This window comes from Aspergillus brunneoviolaceus (genome assembly GCF_003184695.1).
Source record: "Aspergillus brunneoviolaceus CBS 621.78 unplaced genomic scaffold BO95scaffold_63, whole genome shotgun sequence".
In the NCBI taxonomy this organism is placed as follows: domain Eukaryota; kingdom Fungi; phylum Ascomycota; class Eurotiomycetes; order Eurotiales; family Aspergillaceae; genus Aspergillus; species Aspergillus brunneoviolaceus.
Genome location: NW_020290793.1, coordinates 74,583 through 91,135, shown reverse-complemented (window position 1 = coordinate 91,135; position 16,553 = coordinate 74,583). Strand labels below are relative to the sequence as shown.

The 16,553-nt window shown below is 46.8% G+C and overlaps 5 protein-coding genes across 5 annotated transcripts; 4 read left to right on the top strand and 1 right to left on the bottom strand.

Annotated features, from left to right (window-relative positions):
• Positions 1–70: 70 nt before the first annotated feature.
• On the top strand, positions 71–1,501 carry BO95DRAFT_420313 (ditrans,polycis-polyprenyl diphosphate synthase; the record flags this gene model as incomplete). Its single annotated transcript, XM_025584525.1, is given in 5 exon segments — positions 71–177; positions 249–817; positions 909–1,211; positions 1,283–1,287; positions 1,301–1,501. 4 exon segments carry the CDS (start codon positions 328–330, stop codon positions 1,499–1,501), a joined length of 999 nt encoding a protein of 332 aa, XP_025439100.1. The 5' UTR covers positions 71–177; positions 249–327.
• Positions 1,502–4,141: 2,640 nt separating this feature from the next.
• BO95DRAFT_517003 (ELMO/CED-12 family protein) lies at positions 4,142–6,597 on the top strand. The gene is made up of 3 exons (XM_025591864.1): positions 4,142–4,570; positions 4,653–6,018; positions 6,087–6,597. The coding sequence occupies exons 1-3, from the start codon at positions 4,307–4,309 to the stop codon at positions 6,551–6,553; spliced, it is 2,097 nt and encodes a 698-aa protein (XP_025439099.1). The 5' UTR covers positions 4,142–4,306; the 3' UTR covers positions 6,554–6,597.
• Positions 6,598–7,094: 497 nt separating this feature from the next.
• On the top strand, positions 7,095–9,947 carry BO95DRAFT_420307 (putative cell cycle checkpoint protein Rad17; the record flags this gene model as incomplete). Its single annotated transcript, XM_025584524.1, has 3 exons — positions 7,095–8,049; positions 8,148–9,542; positions 9,606–9,947. Exons 1-3 carry the CDS (start codon positions 7,540–7,542, stop codon positions 9,945–9,947), a joined length of 2,247 nt encoding a protein of 748 aa, XP_025439098.1. The 5' UTR covers positions 7,095–7,539.
• Positions 9,948–11,265: 1,318 nt separating this feature from the next.
• On the top strand, positions 11,266–13,145 carry BO95DRAFT_445852 (putative UPD-GlcNAc transporter (Mnn2-2)). The gene is made up of 4 exons (XM_025587242.1): positions 11,266–11,751; positions 11,803–11,828; positions 11,891–11,907; positions 11,972–13,145. Exons 1-4 carry the CDS (start codon positions 11,479–11,481, stop codon positions 12,985–12,987), a joined length of 1,332 nt encoding a protein of 443 aa, XP_025439097.1. The 5' UTR covers positions 11,266–11,478; the 3' UTR covers positions 12,988–13,145.
• On the bottom strand, positions 13,143–15,888 carry BO95DRAFT_503837 (dynamin-related GTPase DNM1; the record flags this gene model as incomplete). The annotated part of the gene is made up of 3 exons (XM_025591098.1): positions 13,143–13,650; positions 13,711–15,702; positions 15,790–15,888. 3 exons carry the CDS (start codon positions 15,886–15,888, stop codon positions 13,336–13,338), a joined length of 2,406 nt encoding a protein of 801 aa, XP_025439096.1. The 3' UTR covers positions 13,143–13,335.
• Between the last annotated feature and the right edge of the window lie 665 nt (positions 15,889–16,553).

Genomic DNA, 16,553 nt, shown 5'->3' with positions numbered 1-16,553 from the left:
CATAAACGATAATCTTGAGCCATAATTACATGTACGTGTATTTGTTCTATATGACCACCTCGCGCTTGATTGTCGTGTCTCGGGGCAAACAAACAGCGTATGTATTCCGCCTGTTCCTGCAGTCGTGTTGAGGCTTTGTTTCCCGGTTCCGCAACAACATCCAGATTACTCCGTACTGTATGGCCATCCAGAAGACGCTCACAGGTTTTTGTGGCAGGTTCACCATTAAGTTAACTAGCAGCCTGCAGGGCGCTTTACCCATTTTTGACCTCTCACCACCCGGCGCAATCACTTCGCACATATTCATGTACATTCAAAAAAGAAAACATGGTCTCACAACATGACAGAGAGCTTTTCCGCAACGATGTACGCTCTCGAGGGACCAAGCTCAGTGCTGCTGACCGGGAAAACATTTTGAGGCCATATCTCCCAGACCCCTCTGACCTCCAACGACGGTCACCGCAGCGGCAGAACAAAGCCCACCGAAGGGCTTCTGTACGAACTTTCGTCAAGGCACAAACCCACCGTATTGTATACACCTTCGTTCATATCATCTTCGGAATTATATCTCGGCTCCTTCAAAGCTACCATGCCACTGTGGACCGGATATGTGCAGTCATATATTATCACCATCGAACCCCTGAATTGATCAGGAAAGATGTGAAAGGCCTCAAGCGCCTACCCGAACACTTGAGTGTCATCCTGTCGCTTCGCAAGGAGGATGACGCCCTTAGCGTTTTGATGGACGAAGTTGCAGAGCTTGCAGCTTGGAGCGTGAGTGCCGGAATACCAGTGTTGAGTGTTTACGAAAAAAGCGGTAAGTAGACCCGGCCCTTGACGTCAATCTACAGAGCTAAGCCAGTGCTAAATGCTAATGAATTGGGCGATGAATTGGGCGACATCCGCAGGGGCTCTGAAATCCTGCATTCCCATACTTCACCAGGCTATCACAAACAAAATGTGTTCTTACTATGGCTCTTCTATTCAACAACCCCGGTTGCGCTTATTTGCGCCCCATCATCCTGTCTTTGACCAGCTGCCACAAGATGTCGCTAGTGATTGCAAGAATGGATCCTTGACGGTGCTTCTGCTCTCCGCCACTGATGGCAGGGAGACCTTTGTCGACCTGACTAAAACTTTGGCAGAGATGTCCCAGAGCGGAAAATTGTCACCCGAAGATATTACCTTAGAATTGGTCGATGCAGAAATTAGTGAGATTACTACTCAGCCGACTCGGCCAAGTTCGCCAACCTCGAATGACAACAACAAGGCTTCGGACCAGTTCAGGTTTGTCGCAAAGCCTGAGCCCGACCTTCTGCTAGTATTCGGCGCCTTTCTTAAATTAGACGGATACCCTCCTTGGCACGTTCGACTGACCGAAATGTTTTGCACTGGCGGTAGAAGTAGCGGGACCAATACCTCTGAAGAAGCAGTCGAATATCATGGCTTTCTACGGGGACTCTGGCATTATGCTGGGGCTCAGATGAGGTTCGGCCGTTGAAAGTGTTGAGAATGATTACGGGGTGGTCTGTGTATACACCAGCGCAGCATCTAGATCTTTTTATCAGGTTCAAAGTCGTTATCAGTGTCTCATGACCAACCTCTTGCTGGAGGATCAATGCCCAAATAGACAAGACCAGAATAAGTCGGAAGGCGGAAGATCAGCCACATTCAGACTAAGATTACACTCTAGTTTTCTTTGTAAGATTTCTCGAGCCAGGTGGGCTGCTCCATAACAACCACTATTCCTAGGATTTCCGGGTGATCACTGGCCGAAAGATATATTCAACCGATGAAACTATTCATGATCAATGTTTGCGCCTTGCTCACATAGTTATTGATGCTTGCTTTCTGATCCTAGGCTCTCTCCCCCTGTTGTTCCATTCCAGGGTGGGAGATTCTTTTCATATGTCTTGCTAGTAATCATCGCACCCCCTTCCTGCTTGAAGCCATCGGGCAAGACTATTCACGATGCCGAATTGCCTTGTTAGTAGTCTGCAGGTGATGCCTACTCATGCGTTCAACGCTGCTGTAAGCATCCTTGATAACCGGGATATTTGGGCAGGCCCCGCCACCTCAGGGTTTTTTATGTGACAGTCATAATAGGCTCTCATTCAGCATCAGGGGCTCGTAGCGAGCGCCTTCAGTCGAATGAATTATTTGTGGCTTACATTCCCACTCTTGCTGCTTGCGTGGGCGCACAGCAAAGGGGCGCCTGATCTCACGAGACATCTTTATGAATCCAAGTCTTCTCCTACCCGGGTGGAATAGTTTGCCATCGAGGCGTCGTATTTAGCACACAATCAAGACACCTTGCCACTACAGCACCTGTTTCATTCAGACCTTCAACTGCACACGATGAGCAAATTCTTCGTGATCGAGTCTGCCTCTTCATGCCACGACCATCCTCATCTATAAAGCCTGAGGGCTTTACTGGCGTATTGATCGAGCCACTGCAGTCAACAGCATCACATGAACGGAGGCAAATATAACAGCTTCTTTGCGCACATATTTCGCAATTGGAATAGGCATCTAGAGTCTCCTTTGTTGTGGGCCGCCTATGACAAACATGACAGGGGAGTAAGCAGAAGGTTGACGGTTGGTGAGATTTCGGAGAGAGACTTTGGTAGGATACTTGGGAAGAGGAGATATGCGAGGTTGCAAGTGTTAGTGATTGCGTCGGTGACGATTGTTTCTGAAGCCGCTGTCTCTTCGCGAAAATCCGTTGACGTAAACCTTGTTCGTAACTATCTTCTGCGATATCCAGCAAATTGGCAGGGATTTGAGGGCTTATTTCATGAAAAGGTGGCAAGACTATTCTCTTGCTGCATACCAGAATTCCGCAGTCAGCCTTTTTTTCTCCTACACGGTACCAAAAGTGATGGCAGAATCCCAGTCCCGTAAGCAAATCTCGAAACCATACCTAGCAAGTACATCGTCACGGGTCCTTTTCTTCATGTTGGGTGTTAGGAGAGAAAAGTCACCGGGCTCAGCTTGGATGTGTGGCATGGTAGATACTCGAATAGCATCAAGACTGGAATATAAGCTTCAATGGGGGGAGCATGTATGTGTTAGGTAATACCACCACCTATGCGAAGCAGGTCGCTGTTTAGCACTGAGAAACATAAAGTGGCCAAGTATACTGGAGGTCTAGAACCGGAGTGATGAAATTAAGAAGGTACGCAGTATTTGGTACTGTAACGTTTCATAGTTCGAATATATAAATTAGATGGATGCTTTGTCAAAGGAAGCGTCACAGGGGTCACGGGTACGTACCAATTTTCCTCGACTCGATCGGGCCACTTCACTTCCTGTACGACGGTACGTACTGCGTATGAGTACCTACATTCCACACAGTCCATTAAGTTAACATGTCCAGGCTAACCCAACTCTGATAACTGCTATTGACACCGGTTGGATTTCTATTGCTACCGGAGCTAAGTCTTATACAGTAGGCGGTGTAGGTTATACACACTTTATGCTACCGATACTGTATTATAGAATACAGGCTTTTCACAATACAAGTCCTGTTATATTAGGGGTTAACGTTATATTAGGGATTCTTGGGGTTCTTAGGGGTCGAAGGTATTGCTATCAGAATTCTTTAGAAAGTTTTGTTTCCATTCTTTATTAGGAACATCAGAGTATATCTTAATACTGGTATATATCAGTCCGTGTTTCTACCCAGTATAAAGTGCGTATAGCTTCCACTGCCTACTGTATAAGACTTACCTTCGGTAGCATTAGAATTACGGCCGGTGTCAACAGCAGGTATGAGAACGGAGCAGAGCGTAACAGGTTTCGAAAACCCGGTCATGTGCCGTACACTTACGTACAGTACATGCGCAATAATACGAAGTTTCCAGTACACTGTTGTACTTGGACTATACTTACATGAAATTCAGACATTGGCAGAGATGGTAAATCGCCTGGCTTAGTAGTCCTGATGCTGGGCTTGACACAGATAAATTGACAAGCTCTACGCAGTTCTAGACGTCTGAGATGAGGAATTAACTTGCGCCCGTACCGTACAAATAGAGAGAGATTCGAAACATATTGCTGACTAGGGTGGCTTGCTCCAGCCGTAACTTAACTCAAGGTGCGAAGCAAGTAAAGTACAGTAGGTACGGCTGCTTGGCAGCCCACCTCCTGATTATCCCTCTTTCTACTTTTCAACCCCGACAGGATGTAAAACTTGAAACTCACCTCCTCGACCGAACGTCTTGAATAAACATACTGCTTAGTTCGAGCATCAATCAGGCTTTGATCAAATCCAGAGACTGAAGCACCACACAAAACAGTCTCGATGGAGAATAGCATATCGGAACTTGTGGAGAGGTTAGGGAGCGATGAAGATGGAGTGCGCAAAATGGCAGTTTTCAAGCTGCAGAGCAGCATTGGCGACCCTTCTTTTGCCGATATATTCATTGCGGAAGGCGGACTTGTCAGGCTGCGCTATCTGATCTTATATGCAACTGGTAACACATTGGCATATAGCCTAACAAGCTTCGCAAGACTACTAGAAGTCGATAAGGGCTGGGACTTCGTAGACCAGGAAGTGGTCGAAAGAGTAGGTGGCCCGATCAAGACCTCGTCAATGTATCGTCGAATATTTGTTGTACAATGACTGACTGGTAGTCATTGTATCTCAGGTTGTTGAGCTCATAGTGACACACCCACTTGTCAATATCTTAAGGGGTGCTATGTCTATACTAGTGTCCATAGTGTCAAACCCGCACGCAGGAGATGATATTACGCAGACTGGAGGCTTCGGATCTCGCGCGCTAAAGCCTGCAATTGCCATCTATCCGCAGTTCCTGGAGATGCTTGTCAGCAGACTATCCTCCGCAGACCATGCACTCTGCGCCAATGCATTGCAACTGATCAATTCACTCATGCGTGACTCCGTCACAAACGATACAGATTTAGAGTGGCCAAAATTCATTCAGAGGCTACAGGATCTGGGAGTCATACGGGCAGTATACTCCCTGATGCAAGGAAGTGCCATGCAGGACCACATACATCCACTGATCGAGTTTCAATATCTTACCAAAGTTCTTTTGCGGAAATGGCGAGACATTGCACTGGATCTGGAGAAGCCAGAACATAGAAGAGCGTTGAAGGGGATTTACGTGGCTAGTTCTTTGGAACGAAGTCGTGACAAGGGCACTGAAACCGGTGAGGATGTCCGTCGATCTAAACGCCATGACCCAGAAAAGTGGCGGCGACTTGGCTTCGAAACCGAAAGTCCAGTGATGCAATTTGAATGTACAGGCTTCCTGGGACTCATGGACTTGGCAGATTATGTCAGAAACAATCAAGATGAATTCCAGAAAATCATACTGGAGCAATCGACAAGGCCAGCAGATCAACGTTGTCCAATTGCTCGTGCTTCGTTGTCCGTCACCTGTATTCTCTACAATCACTTTGAAGTCGACAGATCAGAGATAGAAGATGTCAAAACATCCTTGCTGATAGATTCTCGCTTGAATGTTGAAAGTCTATTTCAGCCTCTACTGTTACACTGGACGCGATTGCATGTCGCTGGGCTGCATGCGTTCTTCCGTCTATGGAAAACCACGGGTGCCGAGATTGAAGATTACGACAAGATCGTGGAGCTCGTTCGTGTGCTTCTTGAATCGATCGTCGGTAGGGCACCTCGCACCAAGGATGTGCAAGATGTGGAGGAAGACATAGTCAATTTTGACTACGGGCGCCTTCGCGAGTTACAGATGGAACTAATGGAGCTTACATACGAAGATGCTTGGGGGCAACATCTACGAAATATGCGCGGAGAGCTATACCACGAGGCCCTTCAATTTGTGAAAGAGCAGCGTATAAGATCTCTGCTTCGAGGCGGCTGGTTCCCGAACGAAGACGATTTGGACTTGGAACAGGCATCGAAAAAACCCTCCTGGCGGTATATTCAGCTATCGCATAATCGGCGATTTCTGCACTTTGGTGACTTCGAGCATCGGCGGGAAGTAAGTCCTCAAGTAGACGTTCTACCAAATAAAAGTGAGTATGGCCTTCCTAGCACTTACCTCTCGCTTTGAGCTTTATTGAACACTTACTGTATCGCTCAGTCGACCTCTCCATTGTGTCTTCCGTGGTATCCAACGTCTCGAAGTTGTCTGATGAATACTTTCGATCAGCGCTGAAGACCCGGCCCCACAACAACCCTTCTATGAAGATAACAATTCATGGCCTTCCTGATTATACAGCAAGGACGAAGGGCAGCACACAAGACGCCAGCCATCATTCTCGACAACTCAGCAAGTCTTCGCCCGGGGAGTGCATACTGCTAAACTTGCATCCACAGTCCCCCAGCCTAGCATCAGAGTGGCTCGATGGTTTACTAATGCTACTTAACCAGCAACCTATCACGGCAGAAACAAGCAAATTAATAGAACTAATCAGCGACTACGGGGTCAAAATCCGTCTATTGAACGTTCGCTTCGACGACCTAGCACACGTCAGTGAGACGCCGGGCGTCCCTTCGCGTGAAGGCCTCGACAATGATTTTTATTACGATGTCTTCGGGGGTCCTTGATGGGTTCATTTATTATATGCATTGACCATACATATATTAAGAAGACATTACATGATCTTCTCTCTAGTAATCCATAATGCCAAGCATAATACCTACGTAGGTCTCGCATCTTTTGTAAATCTTATTTACTGAATAGCTTCTTCAAGTACTATGCCGGGTGCCTTCAGAACGTAAGTGTGGGCCAGTGGCAACTTTTTATGACCGCCTTCGTTTACCTCTACCGCTTCCTCTATAGGCATGATCTGAAGCTCTTCCACGAATGCCAATCATGGGTTGTGATAAAACCGGCAGCAAATTATCTGATCCATTTCCACTTTTACGTTCTTAAGGCACCTTACCGAGTACATACAAGCGGTGAGCGGGGGGACCATTGGCCCCCCCTACGCAGTCTGTAGTGTTTTGACTTTTGATGGGGTCCGGGAGTCCGTGCAGAAGGGCAGCAGAACGGCCCAGGAGAGCAGGCGGTCAGGTTGTGAGCCGTACAAAACCTCATTGCCCACACATGGAAGGGACATGTAGTAGGTTAGTTACTGTACATAACGTTATAACCTCAGGCTACATAGAAACTTGTTCGGCTCGGCAGAACTATCCGGCCAGGGTTCGGGACACAGGTTGGACCACCAATCTCCCGAAGCTCTATCGACATCCCGGAACTCAGGGTCCTATGATTAGGCCTGGCCTCGCTGACGCTATCTCGCCCGCTGCAGTCATTGTACCGTCCTCATCCGTCCTCTTTCCGTTTGATCACTCGTCATGAGCCGCATCCTTCCATCCAGGCCATGGTCACGTTAATTTCCATGGACAAACGAACGGATGTACATGTACCTAGCTTAGCTACGGCAGAGGTTGTGATGAAGCTGGGGAGACCACAGCGGTGAAAACTCTGCGACGACAACCATTCTAGTCTGTTCGCTTGTCTGAGTCCTTGTCTTGCTTGATTGGGTCTTCCATCCGTCAAGCTGGAGGCGGCGTTCACCATAGCGAGGATGAAGCGCAAAGCACCTTCAGATCTCTCTTTAACACAATCCACCCCACTCGATTTTTGCGACCCTGCAAAGTCCGGCCAGAAATCTCGTCCTGAGACGAATGAGTTTGCTAAGACGAACATAGCAATGGAAGCACCAGGCCCATTTGACGACGTCATTGAAGATGACTATGACTCTTTTGATGAGATATTTACACAACATTTTGCAGACGATGGTACCTGTCTACGCGAGGACGTCAGAAATGTTGCCAACGATCGGGAAGGTGCTCGTCCATTTCATCAGAAGGAACTGCCCTATAGTCAAAGCTCCAACACTACCAAACGATTCGTCATCCCCCCCGTTTGTTATTCCCAACCTCGACTCTTTCGCCCGTTCAATGCAGATCATGCAGACTTGCCGTGGGCTCAGAGATTCCCTCCAAAAGATATAAGTGAACTGGCAGTTCATAGCAGGAAGATCTCCGATGTGAAAACTTGGCTGAATAATGCATTCCGTGGGACGGGTGAACGGGTATGTAGCCTGGCCATTTGTTGAATGCCTCCCTTTATCATGTTTTCGACTATGTATAACATCGAGTCCAAACTATTCATTACTGACAATGGCGGAAGTTACTTATCCTCCGTGGTCCTTCAGGAAGTGGCAAGACAATAACGGTTTCCATTCTGTCAGAGACTCTGGGGTTTGAGATAATTGAATGGAGAAATCCAGCGGCATCTGACTCTGTCACCAACTTGCCGAATTCCGTCGCCTTACAATTTGGTGATTTTCTGGAGAGGGCTAATGAGCTCCGTGGCCTCGACCTTGACCTGCCGAGCAATTTCTCCGAAGGTCAAAGGGGCGCCATAGAGGGCTTTTCGCCGCGACGGCGTTTAATACTGATTGAGGAATTCCCTTCACTAATAACGCAATCTTCTAATCTATCTCTGTTCAGGATGGCTGTTCAGCGGTACCTAGTAACGGCAGGCTCTGCTCGAGAGATGGACATAGTGCCCTGCTCTCCAATGGTCATAATTATTTCAGAGACACTTCTCGACTCATGCTCTTCTTTTTCAGATAACATCACAGCTCATCGATTGCTAGGCCCGGCGATCTGCAATCATCCAGGAACAAGAATTATTGACTTCAATAGTATAGCTCCCACATTCATGTTCAGAGCCTTAAATTTGATCTTAGAGAAGGAAGGACGCGTTTCTAAATCTGAACGAGCACTATCACCCGCTACAATGCGCAGCCTATCTCAGAACGGGGATATTCGAAGTGCGGCTGCCAGGCTGGAATTCATCTGCCTCAAGTCCAGTAATTCTGCCGTGATGAAGAAACCGTCTAAGGTCAAGAAAGCCTCCCGGAGAGCACCCACTCTTACTTCGGTGGAGGAACAGGCACTCGGGCTCATAACCCAACGAGAGACCACTCTGGGGTTGTTCCATGCTGTTGGGAAGGTTGTGTATAACAAGCGTGACGATCCAAGCTCTAAGAAAGATGGTCAGCCTGTTATGCCACCAAGCTACTTGCGTCAGTATGGACGGCCGAGAATATCACAGGTGCAGGTCAACGAACTATATAATGAGACCGGTACCGATACACAAACTTTCATCAGTACTTTGCATGAGAACTATGTTCCATCTTGCGATGGTGCCTCATTCACGGAGTGCCTTGACGATTGCATTAGTGCGCTTTCGGATAGCGACTTGTTGTATCCTATTTCCAAAAGGACAAATAGGTTCTTCATACATGCAACTAGAAATAGTGCTGCGGTTGAGACTTTGCGGCAGCAAGAAATCAGCTACCAAGTTGCCGCTCGTGGGCTACTATTCGCCCTTCCTTATCCAGTGTCACGAAAGAGTCCATTCAATGATGGTATTGGGACTCCAAGACATAGCCAACAGCTTCTTTACCCGACTTCTTTGCGGTCACTGCATATTATGGAGGAGGTTGAGGGCCTCGTAGCTTTGTGGTCAAGCAGGCTCTTGAGCTCGATTAGTTACCCTGCCCCAGGCTCAATAGTTGAATCTACTACTCCCCTCAGCGAGAAGGAGCTGGGCACTAGCAACAATTTCATTCACGAGGGCGCTCGGAATGTAAGCCAGACAGTGACAGCAACCATGATACCGCGCAGTGACCTTATACTTCATCAATTGCCGTATATGGCATGTTTATTCAGAGGAGCCAGTGAAGGCCAGGAACTCGAGAAGATTACGAAACTCACCAGGCTCCAGCCGCAAGCGTCCAACAAAGCACGTACCTTCTTCGGTGAATTAGGGGCACCTGGTGCGAATGTCGGACTATTGGGAGAAATACCGAAAACAAGGATTCGAGGCTGGGATAACACTTTAGAGTCTCATCTACCGTCTGTGACTGATGAGAGAGAGCTTACTCTGAGTGATGATGAAATCATAGACGACGGCTGAGAACTTGTTTCAATGATCTTGTCATGCTTGGTATCCTTGCCTTGATTCAAGCGTTTGGGTCTCTTCCACATGATCTGGTGTAAAGTAAGCCCCGACTGCGAACAATAATCCTTCCGTGTATCCTCTTATCAACCTTTTGTTTACCCGAAACAGTTTCCCTTCGAATAAATAGAATAGCATTAGCTCTAATAGTACGGGTCTAGGACAAAGCTTGGCTCGAGGTCACGTATCAGTCACAGAATCATTCGTTAGGCATGATATACGGGTTGGTTCCTTTTTTCTGAATCTTGGAAGACGCTGGTGGTAAACGCTATTCCACTGTCAGTACAGTTGCGTGGTATACATATACGGGGCCTGAATATACAGCAAGATCTGTTATCCGTACTGCCCGTAATTTTATACCTACATGCTCCCGTTCGGTTGAATTATGCTGGGAAAGCCGCTGGGGCAATCTGTTTCCTAGAGTAATTATTCTTATACATAACATTATATATAAAATTTAATATACTCGGAATCAAAGTTGGTAAAACTAGTATGGTTTATTCTCATCTATGTATTACATATTACACAGCCTTGACCACCGGTAGCTTGTTCAACATAGTACTAACACTTTACTTGCTCAGGTAACCTGTATTCAACCCGTCTAATCATTATATATAAGAGGTCTAGCAATTTACGGCCCAGTCCAGGGTGTTTCTACTTATCTCTGAGCACTGACTAGTCAGTGATCAGTTTGTGTATAGTAAGAATCGAACATCTATATGGACGGCAAGAGCGGTAAGAGAGAGAGAGAGAAAGAGAAAGAGTAAACAAAGCAGGCCCGTATTTATTCTTGTATATACATCTTCTTGCTTAGATATAGCACGGTGGAGCTATAACTATACCACAAGAGGCTCAAGAGGAGTGAGTATATTCAGAATTACAGGGAATACAGATAACAAAAGCGGAGCGGAAGGGGCCCTGGGCGCCCTCCAGCATTGGGAACTCAGCGCAAGTCCGAGGTCCTAGGTATTTGTATGTCCAGACTACAACAACCACTGACCTACCTTGGTAATCCAGCAGAACAATCAGTGTTCGTCACCCTTGGAGGCCCTCCTAAAAGCGTGAAGCAGCTACCAACTTCTGGACTTGGAATATGTAAGTATAACTAACTAGTTGAGTTAACTAACTTAACATTAGTTAACGTAGTTATCAATTCTGAGTAAGCCGGACCAAAGTAGGCTAGTCAGTTCAACTAGTAGTTAAGTGGAAGGGTCACTCTGTCTAAGTAACTTATTTTACATAGCACTTGGGTTAATGTTTGTTATATTACCGAATTGACTGACTTACAAGTACGTGCATCCAACTGAACCAATCAGAACAATGCCAGGGCTTTAGAAGCTAAGTTCCTGGTCCAGAGGCTGCGTGTCGGCTAGGGCTCTGGGCATTTGTTACTTACCAACCGCGTTTCTCCAACAATACTCCCTTGGTCTCCGGGATCAACTGCGCCGTGTTTTGTCTACTCATGAAAAAGGAATGGGCTGTAGACGGAATGCCGTCAACACAGATGAACAGAGATCATCCACGGGTCCACTCCAGCATCAACCAGCAAGCATCAGATGTCGACCTCCTCACAACCAACCCACGGGAATTGGAAACTCAAAAGTGTATTGTTAGTCGCGACAACGGGAAGTATGGAGGGTTTGGAGGAGCGGAATCCGAAGACTTGCGAAGCGCTGGGAGTGGCTTGGCCACTTCAGCGCTACTGAGATGGTCGAACTTGACGTTGACGTTTTCCCTGATCTTTGGTGGTTGCTGTGCTAATGTGAGTTAATTCCAAGGCAGGAAAGCACTCTTACTGATGTCTGAACTAAAGGTCTTCGCGCTCGAGGCAATTATCAAGTAAGTTGATCGGTGTACTCGGCTGCATAGAAGAATGATATACTGACCTCCCAACCTCCTAGAGAACAGCCTAGCTCCGGTAAATAATGATTGCTCGCCCACTGTTGATATTCCGATTCGCTTCTGTACTGATCATTTTCGAGGTCCCCTGATAACGCTCGCCCAATTCCTCCTGACTGCAGTCGTCGCCGTTCCAGATTTCATTTCTCCGTCTGCCGGGTTTCGCTCCTTGTACCTTAGACCGCGTGCCATCCCTCTGAGATCTTGGGTTGTCTATACAGCTTTCTTCATCAGCGTCAACCTCTTAAACAACTGGGCATTCGCGTACAAGATATCCGTTCCCCTACATATCATCCTTAGGTCGGGAGGCCCTGTGGCGTCTATGGTCATAGGTTACATATTCAATGCTAAGCGGTACACACGGGGTCAGATGCTTTCTGTGCTCATGCTTACATTGGGCGTCGTCGCTGCGGCACTGGCAGATGCCAGAGCGAAAGGTCGATCAGTCAACGTTCAAGGCGCATCGACGGTGTCAACGATGACAGGATTTACAGTTCTTGCTGTAGCAATGGTCCTGTCTGCCTTCCAGGGCATCTACGCTGATCGACTTTACGAGGTATATGGCCGGAACCACTGGAAAGAGGCTCTCTTCTATTCTCATGTACTCTCACTGCCTCTCTTTTTGCCCACTTATCCGCAAGTCGCCACTCAATGGCGAGCATTATTCTTTTCGCATACGTCAAATGGAGCAGTTCTATATCAGAATTCTACAACAACAACAAAGGGGCACTGCAGTTCACCATGTATAGCATCGATTGCCAGCAAAATTGTCCAGCTTTCAGTACTGAAACTGGATTCTGACCCTTTGCAATTAATTCTCGCAGCAATACCAACCCGCCTGATGTACCTTATGTTAAATGCATTGACTCAATACTTGTGCATTCGTGGGGTACATCTTTTGTCTGCAAAAACGTCTTCGCTAACCGTCACTATCGTTCTGAACATTCGCAAACTCGCCTCACTCTTGTTGTCTATATATATTTTTGGAAATTCTCTCACGCCAGGAGTCATTGTCGGTGCCCTATTGGTATTTCTCGGTGGTGCCTTATATGGCTATGAAGGGGCACGTGGCAGAAGATCACATCTGAAGAAAGATTAAACTGAAATCTAATGTGTCAGATGATTTTATTGTCTAGATATCACTAGGCTCTTTTGTCCGCTTGCAATGTTCAAATCTGCTGTATTGCATGTTCGATGCATTTCTAGACAATCTGATGTACCTGCAAACTGAAATTGATAGTACTAAGGAGTCTATGCTATTAGGATTGACTTGATTAGAGACTTTGTGAGAGGAAAACATTCTTAGTATACAATACAACAGTGCCACGGTATTGTTTTCTCCTAGAGAACGGCTATGCTTGGCGATTTCAGATAGTGAACACCGTAAAAAGCAATGTCATCAAATGCTTCTTAATAGCCTGCGGCTGACCTTGCTGGATCAAACGTTCTACAAGACCTCACCCACAATTTTCGCTGCCTCCTTGTATGTGTCGAGAAGTTTTTCACACTTTTCTCTCTCCGCTTTAATTCCATCATCCTCGTATAGAAGTTCGCCAAACAGATCTTCCTTATAGAGCTCGCTAACAAGCCTATTCTGCACAACATCTTTGCTGTGATTGACCAGCAGATGCATGATGGCCTTGGGCACCTGGTCCGCGATCGTTTCCCTGACAATGTTAAAGTATGAAGAGATCAATCGGCGGATCAATTCTGTTTCCAAAATCTCACGTTCAGACAAAGAGGAATCAGAGTCATCCTTTGGCTAAGTTTTGTTGGTTAGCTGTTATTCTTTCAATATAAAAATACCAAATAGTCGACTCACAGAAATACCAACATCACTGGATTGTTCCACAGGGGTAATATAATCGTCGGGCGGCATGATCGGAGACCGCAGATCTACCCGCCGCGAACCATGGCTGACACTGGCCTCATGGGGGCTTGAAATCTGTCTATTTGTGTTTGAGACCTGCGGTAGCGAGGTGACTGGGTGCACGCCGTCCTTGCCAAAAAAGTAATTTAAGAATGAATCACGGGTAGTGTTCGTTGCTCCAAACGTGGCCGAGGCGTTCGAATGCGTTCCATTCAGTGTAGCTGAAATGCCGCCGTCTTGGGCTTTGCCGAGGTGAGGAGACATGCTTCTAGCACCCCGCACGGATTGGCTTCTGCTAGAGACGTTCGGTGGCTTGATTTCGGATTGCGGATTTTCGTCATCTTCCAACGAAGCAGCGTTGTTGCCATTCAACCCCCCAAGTTCCTTGAGCCGGCGCTTTTCCCTTTTTCTTCTATCCTCTGCCAGAGCTGCTTTCCTTTCCTGCTCCTGTTTGTTTTGAATGACGGATGACATTGCTGCCGCTGCACCAAGAAAGTTGGGATGGTTGGTGTTTATGTAGGCTCGTTGGATTGATATAAGGGACTCCACGTATCCTGAGCAAGGGCCCAAGCGTTCACGAAGGAGATCGGATACGACTTCAATCAATTTTGCTTGCAAACGCGGAAAACGAAGCAGCTCCTGTGAACCACATGTATGGCAGATCTTGATAAGCTCTTCATAAACGAGTTCGACGCACCTCTGACTAGGAGCTTCCAGCATCTTGATCTGAGGTTTTACAAGCAAATCAAAGGCAAGCTCCGGGACAAATAGACTCGGGCGAGGGCCAGTTGAATTTCGGATGGCCGTCCTGATATCGGAGACAGTCAGGTTGTGAGTGGGATCTATCGTTTCAAGGGAATTGCCGAAAACAGAGTTGAATATATAGTATATTCTAGCGCCACCGCAGAGTTCCTTGGTAGAGATCTCGGAGGAGGTTCCATCGATCGAAGATATGAACGATGATGCAAAACGCGTCATCAATTGCAATATCAACGAGCCGCGGTGTTCCTTGCCGCTGAACTGCTTGTTGCCATAGCTTGCAAGCTCTTGTTGTGTTTGTCCCATGAGAGTATTAAGGCGTGCTTTGATATCAGGAAGCCGATCGCGGATGTGGGACATAAGAGTCGTGTTCAAGGTCTTTGCTAAGAATTGAGTGCCGCATCGGTTTGCCATGTTGCGATAAGCAGGATGGTGTCTGAAAAAGTCCAGCTCAGCCTGCAGTGCGTCAGACAATGATTTCCCAGATTGAATATCTTGTTGAGAGCGATTGACGACGCCGATGAAGCCCAATTTCAGTGGATAGACGCGGCCAGAGAGGATATCCATGGCATTAGTGCCATGATCCATGAGGTCCAGCTTCGTCAAGACACCGATCGTCCTTCGACCCATCGGATCAACCTGTCGCGCAAGCTTTAAGGCTTCAGAGTTCACAAGGTCGACATTGGCAGGGGATACTGCCAGAATGATGCTGTTAGGCTTGGCTATATATTCCAAAATCAATGCCCGTGTTTGCTTTTCAATATCCGACGGTTGATCTCCAATAGGCACCTTCGTCAATCCCGGCAGGTCAACCATGGTGAGATTGAGGACATGGGGTGAGAAAATCTTGAGATTTATGGGCTGTCTATTTATGCCCTTGTTGCTCCCCGCTATCCTTGCTGTCTCGGCTTCGATTTCCTGCTTCACGAGAGCAAAGTCATCGAATTTGCGGCCGGGAAGATGGTGGAATTCTGCCCACTCATTTTGTCCTGCAACACTTGCAGCAGTGTGAGGTATGTGAACTTCGTCACCTTCAGGTCTATCGTGCCGTTCGCTGGGTATGTTTATGAGTTGAAGAATCAAGGGTCTTCTTGTCACTATACCGCTTCCTCTCGGCAGGAAATCTCTGCCAACGATGTTTTCAAGAACAGATGACTTTCCGGAAGATTGAGAGCCGACAACGACCTGTAGGAAACAGTTAGGTTTGCTATGGTCTAATTGTATGTCGCAAAAGACACAGCAAAGAACAGGCCATGGGCGATGTTCACTCACAATCTGGGGTAGATCAAGGGAGTCATTTCCAATGGTGTTAAAGACAAGGTCCTGTAGCTTGTTGACGGTGATAAGTAAGTCCTCACTGAGGGCTGCCATGCTTCAATGCAGTGATGGAAGCAAACACTGCTCTTCGAGATGCTTGGATTTGGGGAGAATCCGCTGAAAGATTTGAAGAGGTCTAACGACATAAATATGGGATGATTAGAGGAATTCTTGTTCGAACCGAGGATATCGAACCTGTTCCGAAGTGCGAAAATGCTATGCTAATGCATGACCCAGCTGTATATAGTGTGGTTCTCTCAGGACTATTTATGTATATTCTGGCAAGTGCAAGTTATAACTTACTCTGTATGAGAATGATCCTGTCACGTGCTATGACTAAGCAATAAGAGCAATACCCTATGATGTGGTTTGCTATCAATACCGGCAGTAATGCAGATACTACCAGTGCTAAACCTCTAAAGGCGAAGTAGAAAGCTTTATTGTCATGATCACTATTATAGGTACTAGGGTTTTATACAGTTTATAATCTTAATATCTGCTTTTTTGGCCGTTCTGCCGCCCTCTGTACAGACTCCTGCACCTTATTAAATATTATAGTAAAAGAAGGATTTCTGGAAACTCTTGTTATAGAAAGTATTCTAATATCATTACTTCAAGCTCCCTCAGCTATGTTTCACCCATAAAATTCTACATCCGGTAGTATTAGAATTTGTCAGAGGATATACTACAAGGGCTGGAAAGCTGAGGTCATTTAAATT

What these genes read in the sequence shown, in the direction of transcription:
- BO95DRAFT_517003 (XM_025591864.1), top strand. Translation starts at nt 4,307, where the DNA reads ATGGAGAATAGCATATCGGAACTTGTGGAGAGGTTAGGGAGCGATGAA. An exon ending in ACCAGGAAGTGGTCGAAAGA is followed by an intron (nt 4,571 to 4,652) that starts GTAGGTGGCCCG and finishes ATTGTATCTCAG; the next exon opens with GTTGTTGAGCTCATAGTGAC. An exon ending in AGACGTTCTACCAAATAAAA is followed by an intron (nt 6,019 to 6,086) that starts GTGAGTATGGCC and finishes TGTATCGCTCAG; the next exon opens with TCGACCTCTCCATTGTGTCT.
- BO95DRAFT_445852 (XM_025587242.1), top strand. Translation starts at nt 11,479, where the DNA reads ATGCCGTCAACACAGATGAACAGAGATCATCCACGGGTCCACTCCAGC. An exon ending in TTGGTGGTTGCTGTGCTAAT is followed by an intron (nt 11,752 to 11,802) that starts GTGAGTTAATTC and finishes TCTGAACTAAAG; the next exon opens with GTCTTCGCGCTCGAGGCAAT.